At 40.8% G+C, this 23,619-nt stretch overlaps 1 protein-coding gene across 3 annotated transcripts in view; it reads right to left on the reverse strand.

Annotated features, from left to right (window-relative positions):
* ALCAM (activated leukocyte cell adhesion molecule) overlaps window positions 1-9,435 on the reverse strand; it is a 210,574-nt gene extending 201,139 nt beyond the window's left edge. For 2 of the 3 annotated variants that reach the window (XM_050778923.1, XM_050778921.1), the window contains exon 1: window positions 8,833-9,434. In XM_050778923.1, coding sequence (XP_050634880.1) covers window positions 8,833-8,905 — 73 coding nt within the window. In that variant the 5' untranslated portion in view covers window positions 8,906-9,434. Of the gene's footprint in view, window positions 1-8,832 lie in introns of all 3 variants that reach the window. The other variant, XM_050778922.1, reaches the window with a different exon arrangement.
* Between the last annotated feature and the right edge of the window lie 14,184 nt (window positions 9,436-23,619).

A 23,619-nucleotide genomic window follows, 5' to 3' on the forward strand; every position in this document is an offset into this window, starting at 1 on the left:
CAAAACGATCATCAAAAGAACATTCTCATTTTTCCAACAACCCTTCTTTTACCATAGTTTAACTTGTGACAATAAATTGCATGCCTCTAATCCTTCAGAATTCATTCTCTCTCCCTCTCTCTGTCTCTCTGTCTTTCTTTCTCCCTCCAACCCCCAACACACACACACTCACACACACTGAACTTTCCATAATTTAACTCTGGGGAGAGTTAAGGTTTTAACTCTAAGTGACAGTATTCTTATTCAACACTGCTTGAGCCTCTCAAAAAGTCATATGTTTTACCCAAGGATCTAGAAGGTGAAAATTGTTAATGCAAGGTCAAAGTTTCTGCAATAAGTGTCTTTGCTGTTGTCACACCCTCGACTACAACTGTGTCCAACCATACTGTTGGTTGCCACATCAGGTCACCTTTTCTGACTGATACCACTTAGTTTACATGTACAGAAGAACGCTGGGACTTCCTTCAATATCCCTGATTTTTTTAAAGAACCAAATTGGTAGTGTGATTACTGAGAAATCTCATAGAAGAACAGAATGGAAGTTGTACAATTTGCTGCAAAAAGAATTCAAACTCATACTGAAGTAGTTCTTCCCTAAATAACGCCGTAGCTAAGTGTAGCTCCCAGGTGAATTTCAAACAAAATTATTCCCTTGGCATCTGAGGTCACCTTAGTTTCCATTCCAAACCATGGGATCTTTAATGTTTCATATCTACAACACTCTAGAATTCTAGAGGCTACAACCTCACATCATCTTTCTTTCTTATACCTGACATGAAAGGGGAATATAACCCATTAATGATATTTCACTGTAGCTGATAATTAAATTTAAATGGGTTAAAAATATGAACTTGGTTAGGATGAAGAGTGCATTTATTGCAGTGAAGTACTCCAAGACACATAGACAGACAAGTTACAAATTACTGTGGAGCCTGTATAATATGTTATCCAAAATGCACTTCTGAAAATGAAAAAGGATGCCATTAATAATTGTACCAGCACATGAGGCATAAACCAGAACGGTCTTGGGTACACCAAGAAGTATGAATAGTCAACCTACTAATAATGTGCATATTAAGCAAGATAGCACCAAAAGATATAAAAGAAAGAAAATAAATGTCTATAGTAGGTAACACAGAAGTTGACAACAAATGACACCATAGGTGTCACCTGGGGAATGGTTAGCTGATTGTACCTCAAACAAGCTGAATTTGGAAGGGTTCAATGTGTAGGTTTCGACCCTGAAAGCTTAGAAGCTTCTTTTGGCTGCTTACCAAACATTTTCCCATCTTTTAGGGATGGATTCTCACTAGACAATCTCATAAACAAGCTTATTGGTATACATAAGAGCAGTTATTGCCAAGGAAATACAATGCTTCTCTTCCAGCTAGTGCATCCTCTGACTGTAAATTGGCTATATAAGATGTTACATTGGGCCGGGTGTGGTGGCTCACGCCTGTAGTCCCAGCACTTTGGGAAGCCGTAGCAGGTGGATCACCTGAGGCCAGGAGTTCGAGACCAGCCTGGCCAACATGGCGAAATGCAGTCTCTACTAAAAATACAAAAAATTAACCGGGCATCGTGGTGGGCACCTGTAATTCCAGCTACTTGGAAGGCTGAGGCAGGAGAATCGCTTGAACTCGGGAGGCAGAGGTTGCAGTGAGCAGAGATCGCACCATTCCACTCCAGCCTGGGCAACAAGAGCGAGGCACCATCTCAAACAAACAAACAAACAAAAAACAAAACCTCACATTATAATTAGAAGATTTCTTAGTGACCATGAAATCTCAGGATGGGAAAGTTTACTATTTGACTTGAATATTCAGAGCATTAGGTTCTTAAAAAAAAAAAAAAGAGAGAGAGAGAGAGAGAGAGAGACGGAGTTATACCATGTTGGCCAGGCTGGTCAGTCTCGAACTCTTGGCCTCAGGTGATCCACCTGCCTCAGCCTCCCAAAGTGCTAGGATTATAGGTATGAGTCACTGAGCCTGGTCCCAGAATTAGGTTCTTAATAATGAGTTTTATCTATCTCAACAAAAAAGCTATACCTGTTAAGGAGACTGGGCAAGTCATGGCTGCCAGTTAGAGGGGCCACTTACTTTCACCATAAAAGAAAGTGTTTGGATTCATTAAGTATAATACCTTCAATAACCATATTTGGCCCAGCTCCTCTACTTTTCCTGTTTCTCCAATAACCAAAGCCTTTTTCATCCTTAATCACAGGTCCTTTACTAATATACACGTTCTTTTCTTTTTGTTTTTCATTAATACTACCAAAGTGCCATCAGGTCTTGATGGCCTGTCCCACTCTGTTCTTTCATGATGGTTTTATTTTCCAATTCAATTCTCAGTGAGGATATTATATCCCCAACTCCCAAACTTCTTGAGAAAATTTCCTAGTAATCCATGAATGTCAGGTGCTGCCATATGGAGTTTAATTCTCCACAGATGCATTGCTTCTACTCTATTTAATGCAAAAATAAAAATAAAAATTTTAAGCAGCTTCTAGGTGTCAAGTTCTTGACTAGACTTGAGGATACATAGACAAAGATAATATTTGGTATTCAAAAAATTTATGTTCAACTGAAAAAAAAAGTCACTAATATCATAATACGATGTGGTAAAAGCTACAGCAAAAACAAGTACAGGGAAAGGGAAAAGTTAAGACTCATTTTAGTCATTATCAACATTCCAATGTTGATTCTGCACCAAAGGCAAGTAAGTACAGGAAAGTTTTTTTTTTGTTGTTTGTTTTTTTCCCATTCACAGTTCAAATAAGGCAACCTAGACTCTCTAAAACTATACAGATGGAGAGGATAAAAATCTACTTACATCAATTTCTAAGGTGAAAGTATATTTGAGATTTATCTCCCTCAAGAAAACATTGTGTTGGAGTGCTGGTTGATATCTTAATCTACAAATTCAGTTAACTTCTCTGGTTAGAGCTTCATAATAAGTTAAAGTAATCAAAAATAAAGTCTTTTTTATTACAAATTCCAATATTCCTAACATTTATGGATTTGATATTACTTGTTTTCACTGTTTACTGTAGCCCCATAATCCATGATAAGTAGCAATTTTTTTTCGAAAAGCAGGTGTGTGAATATCCTACTGGGGAGTCAATCTACCTGGCTGCCAACCCAACTCATACCATGAAAAGGGTATTGCTTTATTATTCATTTATTCATGGAAACTCGTATGATGTAATAAAAAACTTGCTTCAGAAAAAGGGCCAGGTGAGGGTAAAATTTTTCTAAAACTTGAAATGTGATTTTGCAGAGCTAAACAAATTATTCATAATGGAAGTGTCATTGAGCAAAGGCCAGAAGACTACAGCAATTGCCATGATCATAGTATGTTTTCCTGTGAATGAACATCAAGAGTCTATAATATTTATATGATTTGAAAAGATTGCAAAGGTTGAGTTTCATCTCATAGATGTTTTTCGTCTTACTTGGGCCAAGATTTTCCATCAGTTCCTTAAGTGATACAGAAAAGAGCTAAAACAATAATAATAACAGTAATAGAGAAGCAAATCAGAGAAGTTGGACAGCTGTCTAATTTCTGATTAGCCTATTCCCCAGCAGTTTAGTTTCATTGTGTTGAAGTACTATGAATTCTTAGACCAGACAAGCACAGACATGTTCACTGAAGTACCTCAACGCAAAGTCAAATTAAGTAAGCCTTTGGTTAGAAGCTGTTTTGGATTGTGCACAACTCTGATTCCCCCTTATTTGAATGGATAATTGAGAACTGACTGGATAAGTAAGAGAGGAAGCATTAAAAGCTAATTTCATTCTTGGAACATAGACTACAATAATGGGCTATGATAATAGGTTAGCATAAAACAATTACTGAATACCACAGCACATTTGGAACTAGGCCTATCTGAAATATATAAGGTGTTCCATTCAATAATAAGGGAGAAAAGAGAATGTAAAATTTATTATTTAAGCAGAGAAATTAGCTGCATGAAAATATCAGTAACTCCAAAAATATGGTAATATCTTACGTACTATAGGGAGACTGTAATAATTGTAGGATGTAGCCTTACCAAATAGCCTGCAATATCCTCTTCCTGAATATAGAATATCTATTTTAGTCTTGAATTTACTCTCCACAAGGAAAGGAAAATTCTACCCTAATAAAAAAACTAATCAAAAGTATAAATGGATTTTTTCCATTTCTTGTTGAAAATAAACTAAGCTGAAATCCAAAAGTAATAACCAAATAAATGTTATGACCCACCATTCCCGAGAAACCATTATTTAGTATTCCAGTAAGTTAGTTCATTTTTCGTATGTCACATACATGTGTCACGCACATAATGTGTAAGAAATGAGATGAGCCTTTGTGGAAACTTAACAATGAAGAATAAAAATAACACCTAGTGAGAAATTACATTTAAGTTTCTATGTATACATTGAGACAGAGAGATACTCTTCTATCACAGCTATACCTAAGTGGATCGTCTGCATATCTGGACTGTAAATTGCATGTGTCTACTTGAGTGAATACCTTTAGGGAGCCAGAACTCTTTGATGGTGTTTTATTCTAAATAAATGGCCAGAACAGAAAGAAGTGTGTTTGGAAATGTAAAACATGGTGATTATAAAGCATTTAAAATACTATCTGACAAACTGCTGTCATCTGACACCAAGTAATACTGACAACTTAGGTGGTTCTAAGTTTTACAAAGGCCCATGGTTAGTGGCATGAAAATTTGAGGGAGAAAAAGAAAAAAGAGAGAGGAAAAAAAACCATATTTCCATTATTTTAATAAAATGATAAAAGTGATAATTAAGTGGAATAAATTAAAGAGTGTTATTCTATTAACAATATAATAAAACCCTTAATTAATGTAGCATGTTTTACTTAAAAAATTTGAAATGCTGAGCAAAGGAATTCTAATCTCAATCACAACCATGCATTGCACAGAAAGAAAATTCACAGATGGGAAACGGAAAAGAGCAGAAAAATAATTTTCCCAAGGTCACAACATTCTTACATGACATAGTTAAAAACTCAACACATGAATACTGACTACAATATAAAATTTTTCTAATAACACAAGACTATTAAAATGGGTTTTTATTAATGTTCTTCTTTTTGATAAGTCAGTGGTAGACATGCATTTTCATCTGAATGTCTATTAAAAAAGATAAGCTAGTTTGAGTTTTCTACAAAGTAAGAAAAGGTTTGGAATCTGGTAAGACAAGATACTTTGGATTTCTACAAGTTTTAAAACAAGAGAAAAGTATTAGTATTTTCTATTTCCTTCTGTCTTGCATTTACAACCATGTTGCAAATCAACTTCTCTGTTGAGCAACTTTAGGATGTACAGTATGAGGCTTTGTAACATGAACATTTAAGCATAAACCATCATTTATATCTCATTCTAGGTACTATGTGTGCAGTTTAAATAGGGGCAGGCTTGCAGGAGGGATGGGTTACACTACAGGGCTTTCTGAGGCCTACTATCCTTTCCTGCTTTTGGGTCCTCTTTTCCCAGGAGAGTGGAAGGCTAATTTCTCTCCTTCACGCTTTTTTTTTCCCCCTACTAAGGCTGGGAAGAGTAAGCATAGATGTTATCATGAATTTTTATCATGAATTTTTAAAGGTAGAAAAAAAAAGGAAATTAGAAATTGGGGTCCACTGATACTTTTCTAGTAATACAATTTATATGAATTTTGTCTAGACTGAGATCCTTAGAAAAATAGTGTTGAAAAATGACTGTGCCTGCCTAAATTGGTTTTTTACCTTAAGACTTCAGAAACAAAGAGTTTTTGAGCTGGGAGCCATTTCAGAGTGTAGGTCTTTAGTCTTGTCTTTTTGTTTTATATGAGAAAACTGAAGCCCAAAAAGGTTAAATGATTTGCTTAAGTGCCTGAAGGTAGCTGTCCTGAAGAAAGCCTAGAAAAGCAATTTACTGCAAAGAATACTTCATTAAATTGTAAATTGCTATTGGATTAAATAAATCCTTAAGGAAAAAAATAATATATATTGGCTATTAAACAGTTTTCAGTTTTTAAATTAATCAATGTTAGTAGTCCTACATCAATAGTCTTTGAAAGGACATTATTTGAGTTGATGCTTTCCCAAGTCCTTTTGAGATCAATTGATATGTTTCAAACATAATATCCCACTGAAGAAAGCTTTATGTGTGCTCATGTCTTAGGATGAATCTTATATCAGTGAGTAGTTATGAAAAATCCCATCGAGGGGTTCACACAGATGACCCAAGTGAAGAGTTAACTGCAGCGCCCCACCTCCTTGTTGTAAATAATCCAGAAAAGCCTTTTTTTTTCTTTTTTTTTAAAGCAATACAAAATGTCACCACAGGCTGACGCTCTTTCTACAAGAATAATGAGATTATTGCTACCTCGGATGCTGAACACACATTTCATTGCCTTTATCTCTGAATTCAGTTTTCGTTTTCCTCTCCTTTCAAAACAGGTAACGAGGCACGCCTAAAATATATCAATGACTGTGTAGCGACTACAGGCCAAAAGACCCGGGGAAGCAGTTTCACAAACTCGAGTTTTTGACCTCTACAACTGGACACACACTATTAAAACTGCTCCGGAAATGAAGGGTGGCCGGCGGGGAAGTCAATTACCCCCCTCAAATGAAGCCAGCTATTGGCACCGCATCCCCACCGGGCTCTGTTATTCAGAGGGCTCCGAAGGAGGCGCACTCACTGTCCAAGACTTGCTTCCTCAGTGTAGACACGGCGCCTTTAGTGCTGTAACCTTTCCCTTTAAAACACACTCATATTGCAATGAGAATTTCGGCAATGCCAGCTCGGTAATTCACAGAAACCACGGATCTGAGGGTCCAGAGCATCGGATCCTCAGATTCACCGTGGCTGGCTGCGGTGAGCCGGGGCCAGCCGCTCGCTGAAAGCGCGCAGCTCCGTGCCCCCTGGACACACGAGTCTGTGGCGCCAAAAGAATCACCGCGCAGGAGGTCTGAAAGCGGAACTTTCCCCCTTTTAGCAGTTAAATGTGTAAAAAAAAAAAACCTATCCTGCGACGTGGCCCGCCTGTGACTGCACAGAAGAGGAAACTGGGTATGTGCCTGTGGTCAGGGGTGTGGACGTAGGTGAGATTACATTCTCCAAGTATCGAGAGGGTTAATCGGAAACCAACTCTGGGCGTGTGGACGTTTGCATCTTACAAACCGACATCACCCTTGTCCTCCCTTCTTGACTCATTCCCTGGCTCCAAACTGTCATTTTCTCCATCGGACAGTGGAATCTCGAAAAAGTGAAATCCACACTGTGCCAGGCCCAAGGGGGGTCTCGCCTTTCCATCTACCTCCCCAGCGTTGTTACACTAGGACACCTGCTTTAAATCCGGTTGAACTATGGTTTCACAGTCCCCGCCCCAGAGCCCGAGATTTGTCAGAGAACGCAGACGCCTTTTTTTTTTTTTTTTTTTTTTTTTCCCCCTCAGCCTCAGAAACATCAGGTGAGCTCATTACCTCACCCAGAAATGTAACTTTAATAAAGAGATCTGGAGAGGGCACTCCTCCCGCCCACACACACAGCAACGGCAGCAGCAGCAGCTCACAAACACTTGTAATCTCTTCCACAGGCTCTAGCCCCCAAACCCCTCTCCCTGCCAGTTCCTGGGAGAGATTCAGAGGCTTTCAAACCTCTTCTGTGACCTGAGCTTGCCGACAGCTGAAGGGATATGCACGGATAAAAGGAAGTGAGGTTTTTCTTTGATAAAAACTAAAGAAAAAGCTAAGAACAAACAGGCCAAAATACCAGGAAGTAGGAGTTTAACTGGCAACTGTCTACGCAGGGATAGAAATAAAAACTTCAAAGAAAAAAAAATCCCCCAAATTTTCAGTTTAGGGGAGCAAAGGAACCTGCTGCTCTGTCAGGCAACTGTGAGCGCACAGAATACCCTGTTAGGAACAACTTGTGTCAGCCGCCAGGCGGGTCTGAGGATACCAATGCCAGCGGACGTCCCCGAGGGTGCGGAAAGGGATTTCCCGCGAGATATTTTAGTTGTTGGGAATTTTGCCTTCCCCCCCCCACCCCATCTCTCTCTCTTCTAAGACTCAGTACAGAACTGAGAACTGAGGTTCTATGAGCAGGTCCTGGAAATTCACAAGCGTCTCACTGAGGTGTCTCCCAGACCTAGCTACTAATTCCTGTTCAGGCTGTGTTATCTGCCTGCGGTCACCCTTACACTCACCACCCGCCCAGACAATGGACGGGGACCGGAGGGGGGAACGTTGAAACCACGATTTGAAGCATCAGTAGGTTTCTCAAGGTGGGCGTGGGGGGCAGGAGGTGATTAAAGTCCTCTCCTTCTGTACCCCTCCCATCCCTTCCTCTGCTCACCAAGGGGAAGTTACAAGGGGATTTATCACGAAAAAGTGCCGGCAGTTATTTCATCCGAGAGCTAAGCGAAAGAAAAACCGCTCGGGGCGCAGTGACGTGGACTTGGATACCCAGAGACAGGAGGAACTGTCAGAGGGCGAGAGTCCGCCGCCTAGCTGGGAGTCGCAGGGACAAGCGGAGAGCGTCAGGCGAATCCTGCCCACGGGCCCCTGCAACCACAACCCCGGAGCCCCAAGTTCTTGGAGATTCACCCAGTTTCCCCAGCTTCATGCCCAAACTTGAACCAACCAGCCAACCCCAAACGTGCGGCACAGGTGACCGAGCCCGGGGACAGCTCTGTGCCGGGACAGAGGTCCCCTTACCTCATCCATGCGCCTAGGCGCACTGCCTCGGGGGTGCGAGGCTGGGACGGGGACCTAGGAAACTGCTCCAGGCCCACGTCTGTCTGGGGCTGCTCCCAGGCCCTTGCTCACCTGGCCTGAGGACGGTGGCGGAGATCAAGAGGCAGAAGAGCAGACGGCAGGAGCTGGCTCCCTTGGATTCCATATTCTTCCTCCTTCTTGGAGGGCCACTGACGGAGTCCACGCCGCAGGAGGGGGCGTCGTCCCGGGCCCCGCGGTGCCCGCGCGCTGGCGGGTCCCGACACAGGGGCAGCGTCTTCTCCCAGACACACCGTCCCCTGGGCTGTGGCGCTGCACCTTCGGGTCTCTGCCGCACGCAACTTTCCACCACGCAATGCCCCCAACTCCTCCTCCCTCCAGCTCAACACCAGCCCACTGGCCCTTCGGCTGCTCCTCCGGGGACAACGACCCTCTCTTTCCAGGAGACACTTGAGTAATTCGGAAAGGTGTAAGCGGTTCTTTTCGCTGGTATCTTCTTTTATTTTCCTTGTCTTGGGATGATAATAATAATGGCAGTGGCAATGTGCATGAAACGCCGAGTGCTAAGAAGGACTCGCAGGAGGCAGCAACGGGGGGCGGCGGGTCTCCTCAGGTGGCAGCGGTGGTAGCAGTGGCAGCGGCAGCGGCAGCGGCGGCGGCGGCGGCGGCGGCAGCGGTCTCCGGGCTGCTCTGAGTAGAGGGACTGGAAGGCGTGTGTAAGCTGCCTCTTTCCTCCTCTCCCCGCCTCCTCCCTCCCTCCGGTCTCCTCCCCACTTCCCCAGACGCGGCGCAGAGCAGGTGGTTGAAGCAAGGATCCGCAGCCTAGAGGCGCTGCAGGACTGAGTCCGAGCCCTGAGCCCAGCTCCGGGATCGGGGAGAACCATGTGCCCCTGTCCTAGCGTCCGGGTGGGCGGGGTTTCACCGCGGCTCCGCCCCCAGGTCCAGGTCCGCCAATAAGGAGAAAGCACAGGAGCCGCGCGCTCCCGGGAGAGCCCTGGGACTAACACTTTCTGTGAGGTTGCAGCGCGGTAGTGATAAGGCCTTTGGCTTCCAACTCCCCACCCACCCCGCTGAGGTTTAAAAATCGACTGCCCTCTTCCTCCACCCATACGCCCATCTCACTGACTCATTCCTCAGGGATTTTTCTCCGCCGTGCTGCTGCAGCCTTCTGTCCTGTAAAGACAATAGTGGGGCAGGGCGATGGCGGTGGGGAGCGAACTTTGGGTCCAAGAGCCGTAGTGAAGGGAAAAGGAAAGGGCAGGAGGAAGTGGCAAAGGTGGAAACTTGCTTCCTGGGAGTTAACAGGAATAGCTACTGGTTGGCAGGGGCAATCCCCGTACTGGACTGATTCCTCCTGTACTTTTCGAATCTCTCTGCTCCCCCTGCTCACTCCCACCACTTCCCTCACCCCCGGCTGGCATAGACTTTGTTTTAAAGGAAGACCACGTGAGTCGACTGCCCGCTACCAAACAGAAGATATTTGTTTTTCCCGGGGGAAATTAAATCCGGAATTTCTAAACCGTACTTCGTCATACGGATTTTCCCAATGTCTACAAAAGCCCTCTAGAAAGCTTGTCACTTTTTTACTTTGAGTTAAGCGGTGATTTTAAGTTACAGACAGAAAATTATCAAATTATTTCAGATTAAAAGCCAAGTCCGTCTTGGTCCGTTCTCGAAAACCAGGCACTCCAGCAGATGGACAGGCTTCTCAGGCAATTTCTAAAGATTGAACCACCTCCCAGGCGGAACATCGCGAAGCTGTGTCGCTTTCAAATCAGGCAGAGAGCATGAAGGGATATGTTCCTCTAGAACACCGGGGTGGAGCTGTCGGAGCCCTAAGTGGCTCTAAATCAGGGATGCAGGATCACAACTCTCATCACCAAAGAATAATAAAATCTTGGTCCCTGAAGCACTTCGCTGGGGCATTAAATAGCCTTTCGTACATCACAGGGTCACCCTTTTGTGAGACTGGTCTCCAGTAGAGGATGCCAACTAGTAATCGTTACATACTGAACTTTCATCAGAAGACTGCGAGTTACCAGCGAGACTGGAGACTCGCAACACACACACACATACACACACACACACACACACACAGATTTTAAAAAGTATTTATCTTTTAGTGCTCTAAACTATTAAGCCCCATCTTCAGCTGTAATTTTTCTCAAAAGCCTGCTTGTCCTGTTCGTCCAGTTCTTCTTACATTAACAATATTCTAGAGTAGAACTCTTATACTATATTTTTTTTCTCTCTCAAAATAAGTAGTTTCTCCCACTTGGTTTAAACATTAACATTTCATTTGCATCTTATGAATCAACAGGAAGGCTATCGCTAGGAGGCAAATGCCTTTTAACTCTATATTCCATGAGCTAAGTTTGGCTGAAATGCTAGCATTTCCATGGACTCCTTTATAATTCCTTTAGGGAATTGTTTTCTTTTTCACTGTGGCTATAGGTGGGGCATATTAGAATAAATTGTCCTAACAATATATTTAACCTAGGCCCTCGAACCCTCTATCTGACCTCCTCTATTTTGCAGTGGGAGTTAATACAGCCTAATTGTTTAAAAGTAGATTTGCAAAAGGAAGACTGATTTGGGCTCTGATACTAACTGTATGATCTTGGTCAACCCATTTAACCTCTCTAAGCTTCAGTCTCCTTTCTTGTAAAAAGTGGTAATAGTGCTAGCCTCATGGGATTGCCGTGAGGATCAAATGGGATCAAACACACAAACACGTGGAATTCTGGGGGCAACTGACAATACAAATATGTCCATATTATACTCATACACATAAACATGCATATATATATGTGCATATGTATAATATATATTTGAATGCATAGTCCATTGTTTCCAGAATTGTTTTTAGAAAGGAATGTGTCCTAGTTTAGGAAAATGCCTTGATAAACCACTTGGAATAGTAACTCCAAAGGCTATTGGTCATAAAAAAATAATGGTGAAACTGCTCTATATTAAACAAAATAATAACCATTAAAATAGAAATTTGGCCTGGGAGTGGGGGCAAAGGCAACCACACAAAGCATGAGTTTAAAAATGTTCAAAGGTCGTTAGATCTATTAATTAGCAACACTTACATGTTAGAATATTCTAAGCAATTTATATGAATTAGATGTATTCCCCTCATAAAAAGTTATTGAAGGAGGTGCTATTTTCATCTTCATTTTACTCACGAAGAAAGTAAAACTCAGAGACTTGAAGCAACTTTTCCAAGGTCACCCAATGATTCATAGCAATGGTAAAGCCAGGGTTCTACCCTAGGCATTCTTATTCTTGAACTGAATTCCAGTCTACTTTGCTCATCGCTATCCACTTTGCTTATCAAGAATGCATAACAATAAATGTATGGCTTTTTTGGTGGGGTGATTGATTTAAACGTAAGTTCTCTCATCCTTTCACATACATTTGCATTAAGGAAATTTACTAATGAAGCAGCACACCCTATCTGCATAGGCCAGGTACAGTGCATGTGAGATGACAAGACCATTTCTAAACTGAAATAATGTAGCATAAGCAAGAGCTCAGAGTTAGAAATAAACATGAGAATGTAAGCTCCACAAAGTAATATAATAGAATTTATCTTTCAAAATCTAGTCAATGTGGGATTGGATCCATCTTACTTAATTCTTGAGAGGAAGAGTGTTTCCAGCTACATGTAGATCACAGTCACTTTTGTTACAATTGAGAATACATAGTATTCTAATAATATTTATTGTATAGTTTAGTCATGCATCTGAGCATCATAAGCGTACATCTTGCTGAAAGGGAAAAATGAATAACATTTATCCAGGGGGGAAAAATTTCACGTTACCTGGGACATGAGAAGAGCTTTGTATTTTAAGTATAAAGGAATTCATTCATCAATCAGGATGATATGCTCAAAGCAGTGACATGGTACCAGAGGCAAGTTTCCTACTTAGGGTCTGTTGAGATCAGGACTCAGGATTCCCAAGGCTCAGGCCAGGACCCCTTCCCTGTACTAAAATTTTAATCCCATCAGTATGTGACAACATAGTCAAGTCAATTGTGTGTGCATTTGAAGAATGGAAGTAGTTTTTCTCCCCTTATTAATCACCACAAAATTTCCACTGGAGATGAAATTTCAACAAAGATAGTTTTGGAAGGTGAAAACATTTGTTCCTACCACTGTATATCATTGTGTTTTGTTTGCCTTCCTACTCCTTGAACAAAATTGTATACAATTCAAGCGCATGCAACAAATCTGATTCACTCTTCTCTCCTTCAGCCCTCACCTACGGTGAGTACATGTTCAGCCATACTTTAAAAATAGATTGGACACTTGATAAATTTTTGTGAATGAATGATAAGTGATGAGAAAAAATACCTAATAGAATATAAACCTTCAAACAAACTTACAAGGGTTCATGTTATGAGAAGATGAAAGGGGTATCCATTGGGTCTTCAATGATTGGTCTAGGCAGACTAAGGTTTAGGAAAGGCAAAAAGAATGAGTCAAGTCCTAGTCAACAAGATGATAACTTTGAAGTATAAAGTGAGGAAACAATCTACGGGAGAAAGACTGTACTAAATTATGTGCCATCAATTAGAATAAAACAAAATGGCCCATGCTGAGCACAGAAACCTGATTAGTAAAGGTTCTAAGTGACCAGGCAAGGGCTTAGGCTAATGTACTGATGACAAAGATTGAAATAATGGCCTAAGTGGGATTTATATTAAGTCTAGGAAGATACACAATTTTAAAGAGGCACAGAGATTACATCTGTATAATATAAATTTCTGTTTTTTTCTAGACTCCAAGTTTTTTTAAATAAATGATTTCTAATGTTATTGCATTAAATACACATGGAGGACCTCTGGGTATATCTCTTCCTGAGTCCATTGAATTTTACTGTTTAATTTCAATTGTTAACCGTGTCGTCTGTCAATGAATTAATACAATTCTGCAACTCACCTTTTCAATAATGCTAGCTAATAAAGACATATCACTGAAGCTCAGGAGAGTAAAAACTTTCAAAGTCTATGATAAACATTATGTTCTTATTTCACAGAACGTTCAGTCTGGGTACAAAAAGAAATGCATAGCTATTTCAGTTGAACTAGAAATCCACTTAGTCATTTTCCTTCCTGTCTCAGACATGAGGAATGAAGAAAGAATTTAGCTACGCTATTTGACTATGAAACTTACACTATATAAAATGAATTTCAAAAACTCCCAGTGTATTAAAAACTCATAATTCGTGGGTGATTTCAGTAAGTGCATAAATGTACGTACAAAAAGTGTAACAGTCTGGGTTTACCCCTTAACTTGAGGGTTTCTTTTCCGAGTGTTCCCACTTTCAACTGAAATAAGCAGTTCTTTTAGTTTTGAGTAAGTAGAAAATGACTCAAGGTATGGTTATTTAAATGTTTGATGCTTTAAAAGAAATTCCAACTTGAATTATATGTTTTCAAGAAGTTTCCCAGAGTTATCTCTAATTTCTTTGATATATATTGATTACCCATTGTGATCTGCAATAGTTCTATTCAGGAATATGAGGTGAATATATAATGACTATAAAAATATGAAAATAATATATATTTGATTTTCTAAAGCAAAAACGTCACCTTGGATCTAATGGATTTCTAGAAAGTCAAATTAATTAATTAATTACTAGGCCCTAATTATCCATACTATTTTCCCCTTAAGTAAGGTAGTTAAGCTTGCAGGAAAGTATGAACAAACGATTGTTGGACAAATGTATGTTTTTGCTCCCTAAAGAGCAAAAACTTTTTATTATTGATTAGCAAAAAAAGAAGTATTAATAACATGGAGTCAAGGATCATTGATCATATACTATAAGCAAGAACTTTTGAATTTTAATATTTTTCAGGGCCTTAGAACTATCTTAAGTGAACTGTTTTCAATCTTTAAAAGCAACCGTTTTTCTTCTAATATGGGAATACTCTGAAGTCCAGTTTTATATTTACCCCTTGTTCAATTTATTCAAATCATGGTAGTCTCCTCACTGCTCCTAAATGTACTTTGCATACTCCAACCTCAGTGCCTTTGCACTTCCTCTTTCCACTCCTTGGAACTCTTTTCCCCAAGTTATTACTGTAGCTTACCTCCTCATTGAAGCCTTCCATAAACAAGTATTTAAACTGTCAGTCCCAGCCCCCAAATTCCTTTTCCTGCTTCATTTTTCTCCATAAAGTTTATCACCATATAGCATAATATCCATTTAACTCATGTAGTTTGATTATTGTCTGTCTCTCTACCATAATGAAATCTCAATGAGGGCAGAAGTTTGTGTCTGTTTAACATTCTTCCATATGTTTAAAATAGTCACATAATAGACACAGGAGACTATTGGATTCAAAAAGTCAGGTTCATGAATACATGAATTATTGTGCAAGGTAATTAATAAGGTGATAGAGGTGGGGCTGTTTGGGCTGAATCTTGATAAGAAGCCTGAGGTTTCACCTCCTCCTGTAGACACTCTAAAGGTTTCCAGGACAGTTAGATAAACCACTGGAATAATCTAACTACCTCATATAACATATGAGGTAAGTAATTGAGGTCCCAGGAGGCAGAACACTTAACCAAAATTAACATAGCTATGGGTACCATTCTTGTTTAAATGCAAACTACTTCTTTCAAGTAGGGTAAATATACAAGATACCCTATAACTTTTAAGTCAAATTCTTAGGATAATAAGAAGACTGGATGCATATCAGACACCATTAATCAATTTCAAATATGGCACATTTATCCAAACTCTTTTCAGAGCAAACATTCTGAATGATGTTCTGTATAACATTTCACTAAGGCATGATTATGGATGCAGTACCAATATTGCAAAGTCTACAGACTTAGTTAAGTATTAAAGAATTTAAGCCTCAGTGTTCTTTATACTTTGTTCCTTACCGGGTGAATTTGGCAAAATTATAATTCTAAGCAATGTATTCCACAAACATAGATGATTCATAACCTATTCAGCTCACAGTGCTATAGGACAAATATTTAATTTAATTTAATGTCCAGCGTTTTAACATTACGTGGAGATGTTTAATGTGTTTACTTTTCTTTGTAAGGGAAAGAAATTTACTTAATAATTGTACCTCAAGGTGAAAAGCTTGTGAGAAAATGCAATACATATAAAACAGTTATATAAGACAATGCATAAAAAGATTTATAAACATGTATGTGCTTTCATTGAAATCACCAGAATTCTGTGATGTGTTCTAGATGACAAGGAGGTAGATGAAATTATTTCAGACCTTGGCTTCCGGTTTTAAAATGCTGTTAAATCTAGTTAATTGATATACCTCATAAGGAAAATTATTTGTCTTATTATGGAGAATGGCATCCAAGTTTTAGAGTGAAACATCCTGTGCAAGAGTGGTTAATGTATCCAATTAGAAAAGAATTTCTAACTGGTTGCAGTGGCTCACACCTATAATCCCAACACTTTGGAAGGCTCTCTTGAGTTCACGAGTTTGAGACCAGCCTGGGCAACATAAGGAAACCTCGTTCTTACAAAACCAACCAAACAAACAAAAAATTAGCAGGGTGTGTTGGTGTGCACCTATAGTCTCAGCTACTTGGGAGGCTGAGGTGAAAGGATTGATTGAGCCCAGGAAGTGGAGGCTGCAGTGAGTCGTGAACTGTGATAGTGCCTAGGCAACAGAACCAGTCCCGGTCTCACACACACACACACACACACACACACACACACACGCACACACATAGAATCTACAAATGGTATACTTCTCAAGTAATTTTTCTAGAATCAAAGACATTTCAAAAAGTGCATAGTCCAAGTTTATTCCTTGGATTTTTCAGGCCTGACGCAAATATCGAGGCCAGGATTAAATGAACACTAGATGTAACCTCTGAAGCCAAAGGAACTCCAAGGAGAAGCTTGAAATGCACATAAAGAGTGGGAATCACATCATTTAGCCAGACTGAGAAGGTGGGCCTTAGTTACTCACACCAGTAGCTTTGTCCCACACCAGAAGCTGAGTCATCTTCTATTCTCAAGCTTTCCCTCCTACTGCCTCCAGCTCCTCAGATCTTCCCAGAAGGACTCAGAAAAACTCCCAAATTGCTCTATCCTGAGGTAGCTCTACCCCGTCTGCATAAATTCCCTCTGTGAAATTTAAGTTGAAATAACTTCTCCTAGTGATGATTTGTCCTTCCAGTTTGAAAATGATCAACATCTCTTCTCTCCTTTCTTTTCTTCCCAACTTAATGCCTTGCCTTTGGCCCGTTTTGTTAAGACTTACCACGTAGAATTAAATAATAAAGCCATGGGCCGGGCGCGGTGGCTCACGCCTGTAATCCCAGCACTTTGGGAGGCCGAGGCGGGCGGATCACAAGGTCAGGAGATCGAGACCACGGTGAAACCCCGTCTCTACTAAAAATACAAAAAATTAGCCGGGCGCGGTTGTGGGCGCCTGTAGTCCCAGCTACTCGGGAGGCTGAGGCAGGAGAATGGCGTGAACCCGGGAGGCGGAGCTTGCAGTGAGCCGAGATCGCGCCACTGCACTCCAGCCCGGGCGACAGAGCGAGACTCCGTCTCAAAAATAAATAAATAAATAAATAAAATAAAGCCATGATAATTTATGAATGAAAGAATGACCAGTGAGTATATTGTGGTCTGTGTGCCAATGAAAGAAAGAGATGTCCAAAGAGAGATGAGTCATAGGTCAGAGAAACAAAAATAGAGTAAATTAGCGAATCTTAGAATATAGGCCAAGAAAGAAATTTAGCTCTTAGTATTTTCCCATTACCTCCTCCTCCCCTCTTTTCTTAAAAGTTAAGGAGACATTATTTTAAAAGTTAAGGAGACATTATTTATTTGTATTATCCCAGCCAGCCAGCAGGAGTCTGTTATCAGGTAAGGATTTTTTTTTTCCATGGTTTTTGTAATGAAAGTAACAAAACCCAACTCTACACAGCCTAAGCAAAAGAAACAAAGAAGATGGGGGCCGGACGCGGTGGCTCACGCCTGTAATCCCGACACTTTGGGAGGCCGAGGTGGGCGGATCACCTGAGGTCAGGAGTTCAAGACCAGCCTGGCCAACATGGTGAAACCCCATTTCTACTAAAAATACAAAATTAGCCAGGCATAGTAGTGTGCGCCTGCAATCTTAGCTACACGGGAGGCTGAGGCAGAAGAATTTCTTGAACCCAGGAGGTGGAGGTTGCAGTGAGCCAAGATCGCACGCACCATTGCACTCCAGCCGGGGCAAAAGGAGCGAAATTCCATCTAAAGGAAAAAAAAAAAAAAAAAAGACCGATGAGGAGGGGACTTACTGGTTTAAATCACCAGGAATTCCAGAAGTGTGTATTTGTTTAAGCATAGCAGGAGCCAGGCATTTGAGCAAAGTTGTCAAGGCTCTTTGTCCTTCTTTCCATATTTTAGCTCTACGTGCCTTTGGTTGTCTTTATTTTCTCAATTTTCTTTGCTATAGCCGGGCTTCCTCTCTACTGAAAACATGGTTACCTGAGGATCTGAGCTTGTAGCCACAGAAACTGAAATCCTTAAGAAAGAGAAACTTCATGGAAACGGTTTGATTGGCTGTGCCCATTTTTTGAACAATTTACTGTGAGCAAGAGGATCCAGTACCGTGATTGATCAGGTAGTCCTATGTCCACCCCTGTAGCCAGGGAGCAGGAGGGCATCATGTATGACAGCCCCTCAAAATCACAGGGACAGAAAGCCATTCCCCAGTGAGCACACAAAAATGACAGACATCCACTTCATTTTCCTCACATTATTTTTAATTGATTCTTAGGACTAGGCTTTTCCATTCCGATTGTGCACTACAGGACCTTGTGATTAGCAAGGGGGAAAATAGAAATATACTGCAACGTGGGAAACCTAATTTTATTTTCATCCTTTCCTATTTTAAAGGGCTAGATTATCAGCTCAGAGGGAAGGAGCGCATTATTTGCAGGTACCAGATAATGTTTTTTCTCCTTACTATCCTATGCACTATGTAATTATGTGGGGAATAACTGAAGCACTGGTGTTGTTTTATACTTAGAAATATGTGAAATAAAGTGACAAAATAGATATCTGAGGTATTTGCAAATACATTTATTTCCCCTAGATATAAGGTCAATATAAGGTACACTCAAACGATTTGACAATACAAGGAGATTTTGAAGGTGAGTTACTCTTTTAAATTTTATTATAAAATTTTCCATCAACATGCCAACTTCATCAGTTTGCTGTTGTCCTTGCTATCAAGAAACAAAAAAGTAGATTAATAGCCAGAAATTCATATCGGTTAATCTTTTTGATTCAACTATCCCTGATTTCAGTCTTTGAGGTATGTTTTCAGTTTTTGCAGTCATCAAAACAAGTGCCTGCAAACATTTTCAGATGAAATAAATCAATATTTTGGTCTTCTTCTTCAAGAAATTGCCAACTCTTAGGAATGGTCATTTTAAGGAAGGAGCTGCCCTCAGCCAGTCCTAAATTATTCTTTTCATTTGATCTAACCACACTTAGTTTAATCTGTCTATCTTCTTCAAATATAACTATTTGAAGAATAATTCAATCCCCACTCCAGCCTTTATTCATTATCCCAGCTTTCTCCAAAAATTACCTACTCTCCCACTTTGCCTCTACAATATTGCTCCAGCATCTCTTCCTCCATGGTACAATTGTATGCCAGAGGCTCTCCGGAGCTGACTGTGCACATCTCTTCTCAATGCAGCCTCTGGTGATGTCATGTTGGCAGCTTGAAATCTGCCAAAATTGTGGCATTATTTGTGCCCTGCAGAAATTGGAAATTGTCAAATACTACAAGTAAAGGCTTTTTCTCTGAGTGCTGGTTGTTAAATATTTATTAGCACAATACCGTCCATGGAGCTAACTTTTGTCTTCACTGGCCACTCTAACAGCCGCAACATAGTGCATAACAGCCTGAGTTTGGTGTCAGATAAACTGGAGTTTGAGTTCTGGCTTACCTACTTAGAATTTGTGTGACACTGAGAAAGTTATTTCACCTCTCCAAGTCAGTTTTCTCAAATAAAATAATACATGCAAAGTCACTGGGACAGGAAAGTGCTGATTAACCTTAGTTGTTTCTCAATAGTTCTTAATCCTTCATGTCTAAGCCATAGAAAGTTTCGATTATCTATGACTGCAGTTGCATGTTATATTTGCTCTCTCCTTCACCATTAAAACCCCTCAAGTTTTAAAAAAGATCATCATCATATTTTGTTTAGTGTGTTTGGTAGGCAATGAATCCATATTAAATTCTGCTTTAGGGCATATTGGTAGAGTAAGCAGACAGTCAGGCATGTGTGCCCAGTGATGCTTGAAATGCATTTAACAGAGTATAAAGATATCAGTGACTAGTGAAGAGAACAAGAGATTAAGAGCAAGGATGCCTAAATTTCAATCTCAGCACACGGCATATAAAAACTACACAAATTCTGGGATTAGATAACTATAATTTTAAATCCCTGTTCTGTCTCTATCTGTGTAGCCTTCATCAACTTTTTGACTTTAGCTTCCTCTTCTGTTGAGTGCAGTTAAGAGTAGCTTTGTACTTACCCTGAAAAGTCGTTATGTGGGTCAAATGTATAAAAGAATGTTAAATGTGTGAATAGTAGTCTCTGAATAAAAGGTGGCTATTATTCTTCCACTAGTTGATTGCTTGGTTTAATCTTCGTAAGCTTCATAGACTTTAACTATACCTATAAAAGAGGGCTGGTTTGGTGCTCTCTTAAGAGGCCTCCTTGTTCTGAATGAAATTCTTTGTACTTAAAGGCTTTTATTCTAGAAACAGAAGTCTTAATGCCAATATTCTTTGGAAAGCAAAAATCCCTTTTTTCCAGTTCCACTACTCCCAGCCCAGGCCCTCATCACCTCTCATGTCTATACAGCAAGTTTAAAACCAGTGTTCCTGCCATCTGGCTCTTCTCTTTATTCTCCAGACCTCCCCTGCTTATCTTAACACAGACAGACAGACAGACACAGACAAATTTGATGATGTCACTTCCTTTCTTTAAAATCTCTACTGGAGTCATTTAATCTTCACAATGAAAGCTACACTTAATAGTAAGATCTATACAGTCCTTGACATTCTTGCCCCTAGTTGTATATTTGCCCCTTTTTGGTTTCACAAAACATATCACAGCACTCTGTCATGAACTTTACGCTTCACTCACTGTTTTCTAAACATAACATGGCAGCCTTTCTCAACTGTTTAATTACATATGTGGTTCCCTCAGCCTGAATGTACCTCCCACTCCCATCCCTTTGACTGGGTTACTCCCACTCATATTTCAAGACTCACCTCACATGTCAAATTGTCTGTTAAGCCTTTCCTGATCCCCCCAGGCAGTGTTAGTCACTGCTGCCACTATATTTCTACAGCTTTAGCACTTATCTCTTTGATATATTTATCTGTTTACAAGTGTGACTCCTCCACTAAAACAGTGACTCCTTAAAAGGGATGTACCACAAGTCCGGAGTCAGACTGTCTGGTTTACAACCCCCTGCATCAACACATTAGATGTGTGAGTTTGAGGAAGCTTCTTAGCTTCTTTAATCCTCAGTTTTCTCACCTACAAAATGGAACTAATATGCTGCTGATCTCAGATAATCCTTATAATATTGAAATGAAAAAAAAAATGCATGTAAAGCTCCTACCTCAATGTCTGGCATATATTAAGGGCTTAGTTAATATTACAAAAAATGATGATGATAAAGATGGCTATAATGGAAGAGATAGTAAAGCAGGGGGAGGAGAGAAGGTGATGCAATAGAAACCTCATTTATGTCTTTGGCATCTTGGCCTCTTTCCAATGTCTAGCCTGTAGTAAGTGCTCAGTGCATGTTTGCTGAATGAATGCTTGTGTGATACAACTTTACAACACAACCAAAATGTCAAATTCCAGCTCTTCTCTCATATCTGATTCAATGAAGTTGAATTAACTTTTGGGATGCCAGAAACTCAAGTTCTAACAAAGAGGAGAAATTAGATGAGGAAAAAAGAGTATGGGGGAGAGAAAATGGCAAGAGCTGGGTTGGAGGTGCAGAATATAAGTATACAAGTCAAACTATTATCTTTCACAGCTTTGCCTCAGCATTTTGGTTGTTTTTATTGCTGGGGACTGAAATAGGCTTTAAAGAAAAGAGTGAAGATGTGCAGATTCCAAATCTAGACAGCAGCCCCATCATAGGCACCAACCCAGGGTCTAAAGACAGTCAAAGCAAAATTCCTTTGATGTGCTCGGAGAGCCTGCAGGCAAAATAGTAACTCAGCAAGGGGTTGGAATGCAAGTGGCATGGAATGAAAACGTGTTTTCCTGTTACAGGGTAGAAGAAGGGAGGGAAAGGCAAACCTCACCAATTAAAGAAATCCTTGGATGGAAAGGATTGGAACATTGGGAGTGGAAGTCCACATTAGCAGAGTAGTATGTTCTGAAGGCATTTGAGCAGATGAAAACCTGATACACGGGACATAAAACCTGAGGAAGATTATTTCATGGGTACGGTAGAAACGGTGTCGGAGAGAGTAAATTGGGCAAGGGAGAAGAACGGAGGAGAGGGAGAGGGAAGTGCTGCTGAACTTATTTCAAAGAAGAAGAAGAAGAAAATGATCTCTTGTTTTTCATTAAATAATAGATGCTCTCCAGGCCAGAGTCGCGGCTGATTCTGTTTTGCGCTCAGTGGAGGAAAAACCAAACCAAACCAAAAAAAAAAAAACGGGAAAAGATGAGCGTTTCCGTTTCCTCCTCCCTTCCTCCAACCGAGGTCTTCCTTCAGCCCCAGGGCCCGCGAGGGGGAGGCCTTTTTCCTCTGCTGCCCGAGACTTGCGTCCTTCCGGGGCCGGGAGCTGCCCGAGTTGCGTTTGGTCCCGAGATTGGACAGACAGGGAAGCTGGCTCAGCCTCTCTCTCCCTGGTTTTCTGTCTCCCTCGTTTTCTTTCTCCCTGGTTTCCTCTCTCCTCTTCCCTCCGCTCCTCTTCTCAGCGGGCACTTGCTCTCTCGCGTATCTCCGAACCCGGCGGTTCGGAGCAAGGGCCGTCGATACTTCTGGGGGATTGGGAGGCTTCCAAGTGGTACCCCAATCCTTCCTCTACAAGGAACCGTGTCTTTATGAGCGGAGAGTGATTTCGATGGCCGAGGACCCTTGTCCTGCATCCCGCGGAGCTGACCCAGGACCGCTGGGTGGGCGGCGCTCTAGCCCTGCACGCGCTGTCTCCCGAGCCTTCCAGGAGGAGGCTGGGGCACCACCCGCCGCTGGGAAAACTACGGCTCCTGCCTTGTATAGAGGAGATCTTGGTCAGGTTGTGGTCCACGCAGATCGTCCTGGGATTCTGTTCCTCCAAGTGAAAGGTCAAAGTTCTGCCTTGTTAATAAATAATAAGTTGCTGACTCATTTCAGGGAAGTGGACAGACTGACTTTGGTAAATGAGTGTCACAAATATGTTAAACAAAACTAGCAAATACAGGCCGGTCTCTTGCCATTATCATTGGCAAGGCGAAGTCCAAGGTTTTCCCATATATTTTCCTGGGGATATTCCTCGTACCTTCCACCCCAATCAACCTGTATTATAAACGGCACTGTATTCTTGATAGTGTTGTTTAGAAACGATGATTGCACTTAAATCAACAATCTAAACCTACATTAAATTAAATGCAACTGTTTTTAGTTAAAAAGAAATCCTCAGCAATCAAGAATGCATAACTTCGCAAAGGCTAATAATTGAATTGCTCCTCTAGAAACTGTGAACAGGGTTGTGAAATGCATGACTACAGCTGAGTGGATTGCACAGTGAAAGGTCTGTTCAAGTCTTAGGGCTTCTGGGGGAGTGTTTTGTATTTAGGTGAGAATGCTGATCTCTGCACAATTGATACATAGAAAG

This window comes from Macaca thibetana, chromosome 2, assembly GCF_024542745.1.
Source record: "Macaca thibetana thibetana isolate TM-01 chromosome 2, ASM2454274v1, whole genome shotgun sequence".
NCBI classification, from domain to species: domain Eukaryota; kingdom Metazoa; phylum Chordata; class Mammalia; order Primates; family Cercopithecidae; genus Macaca; species Macaca thibetana.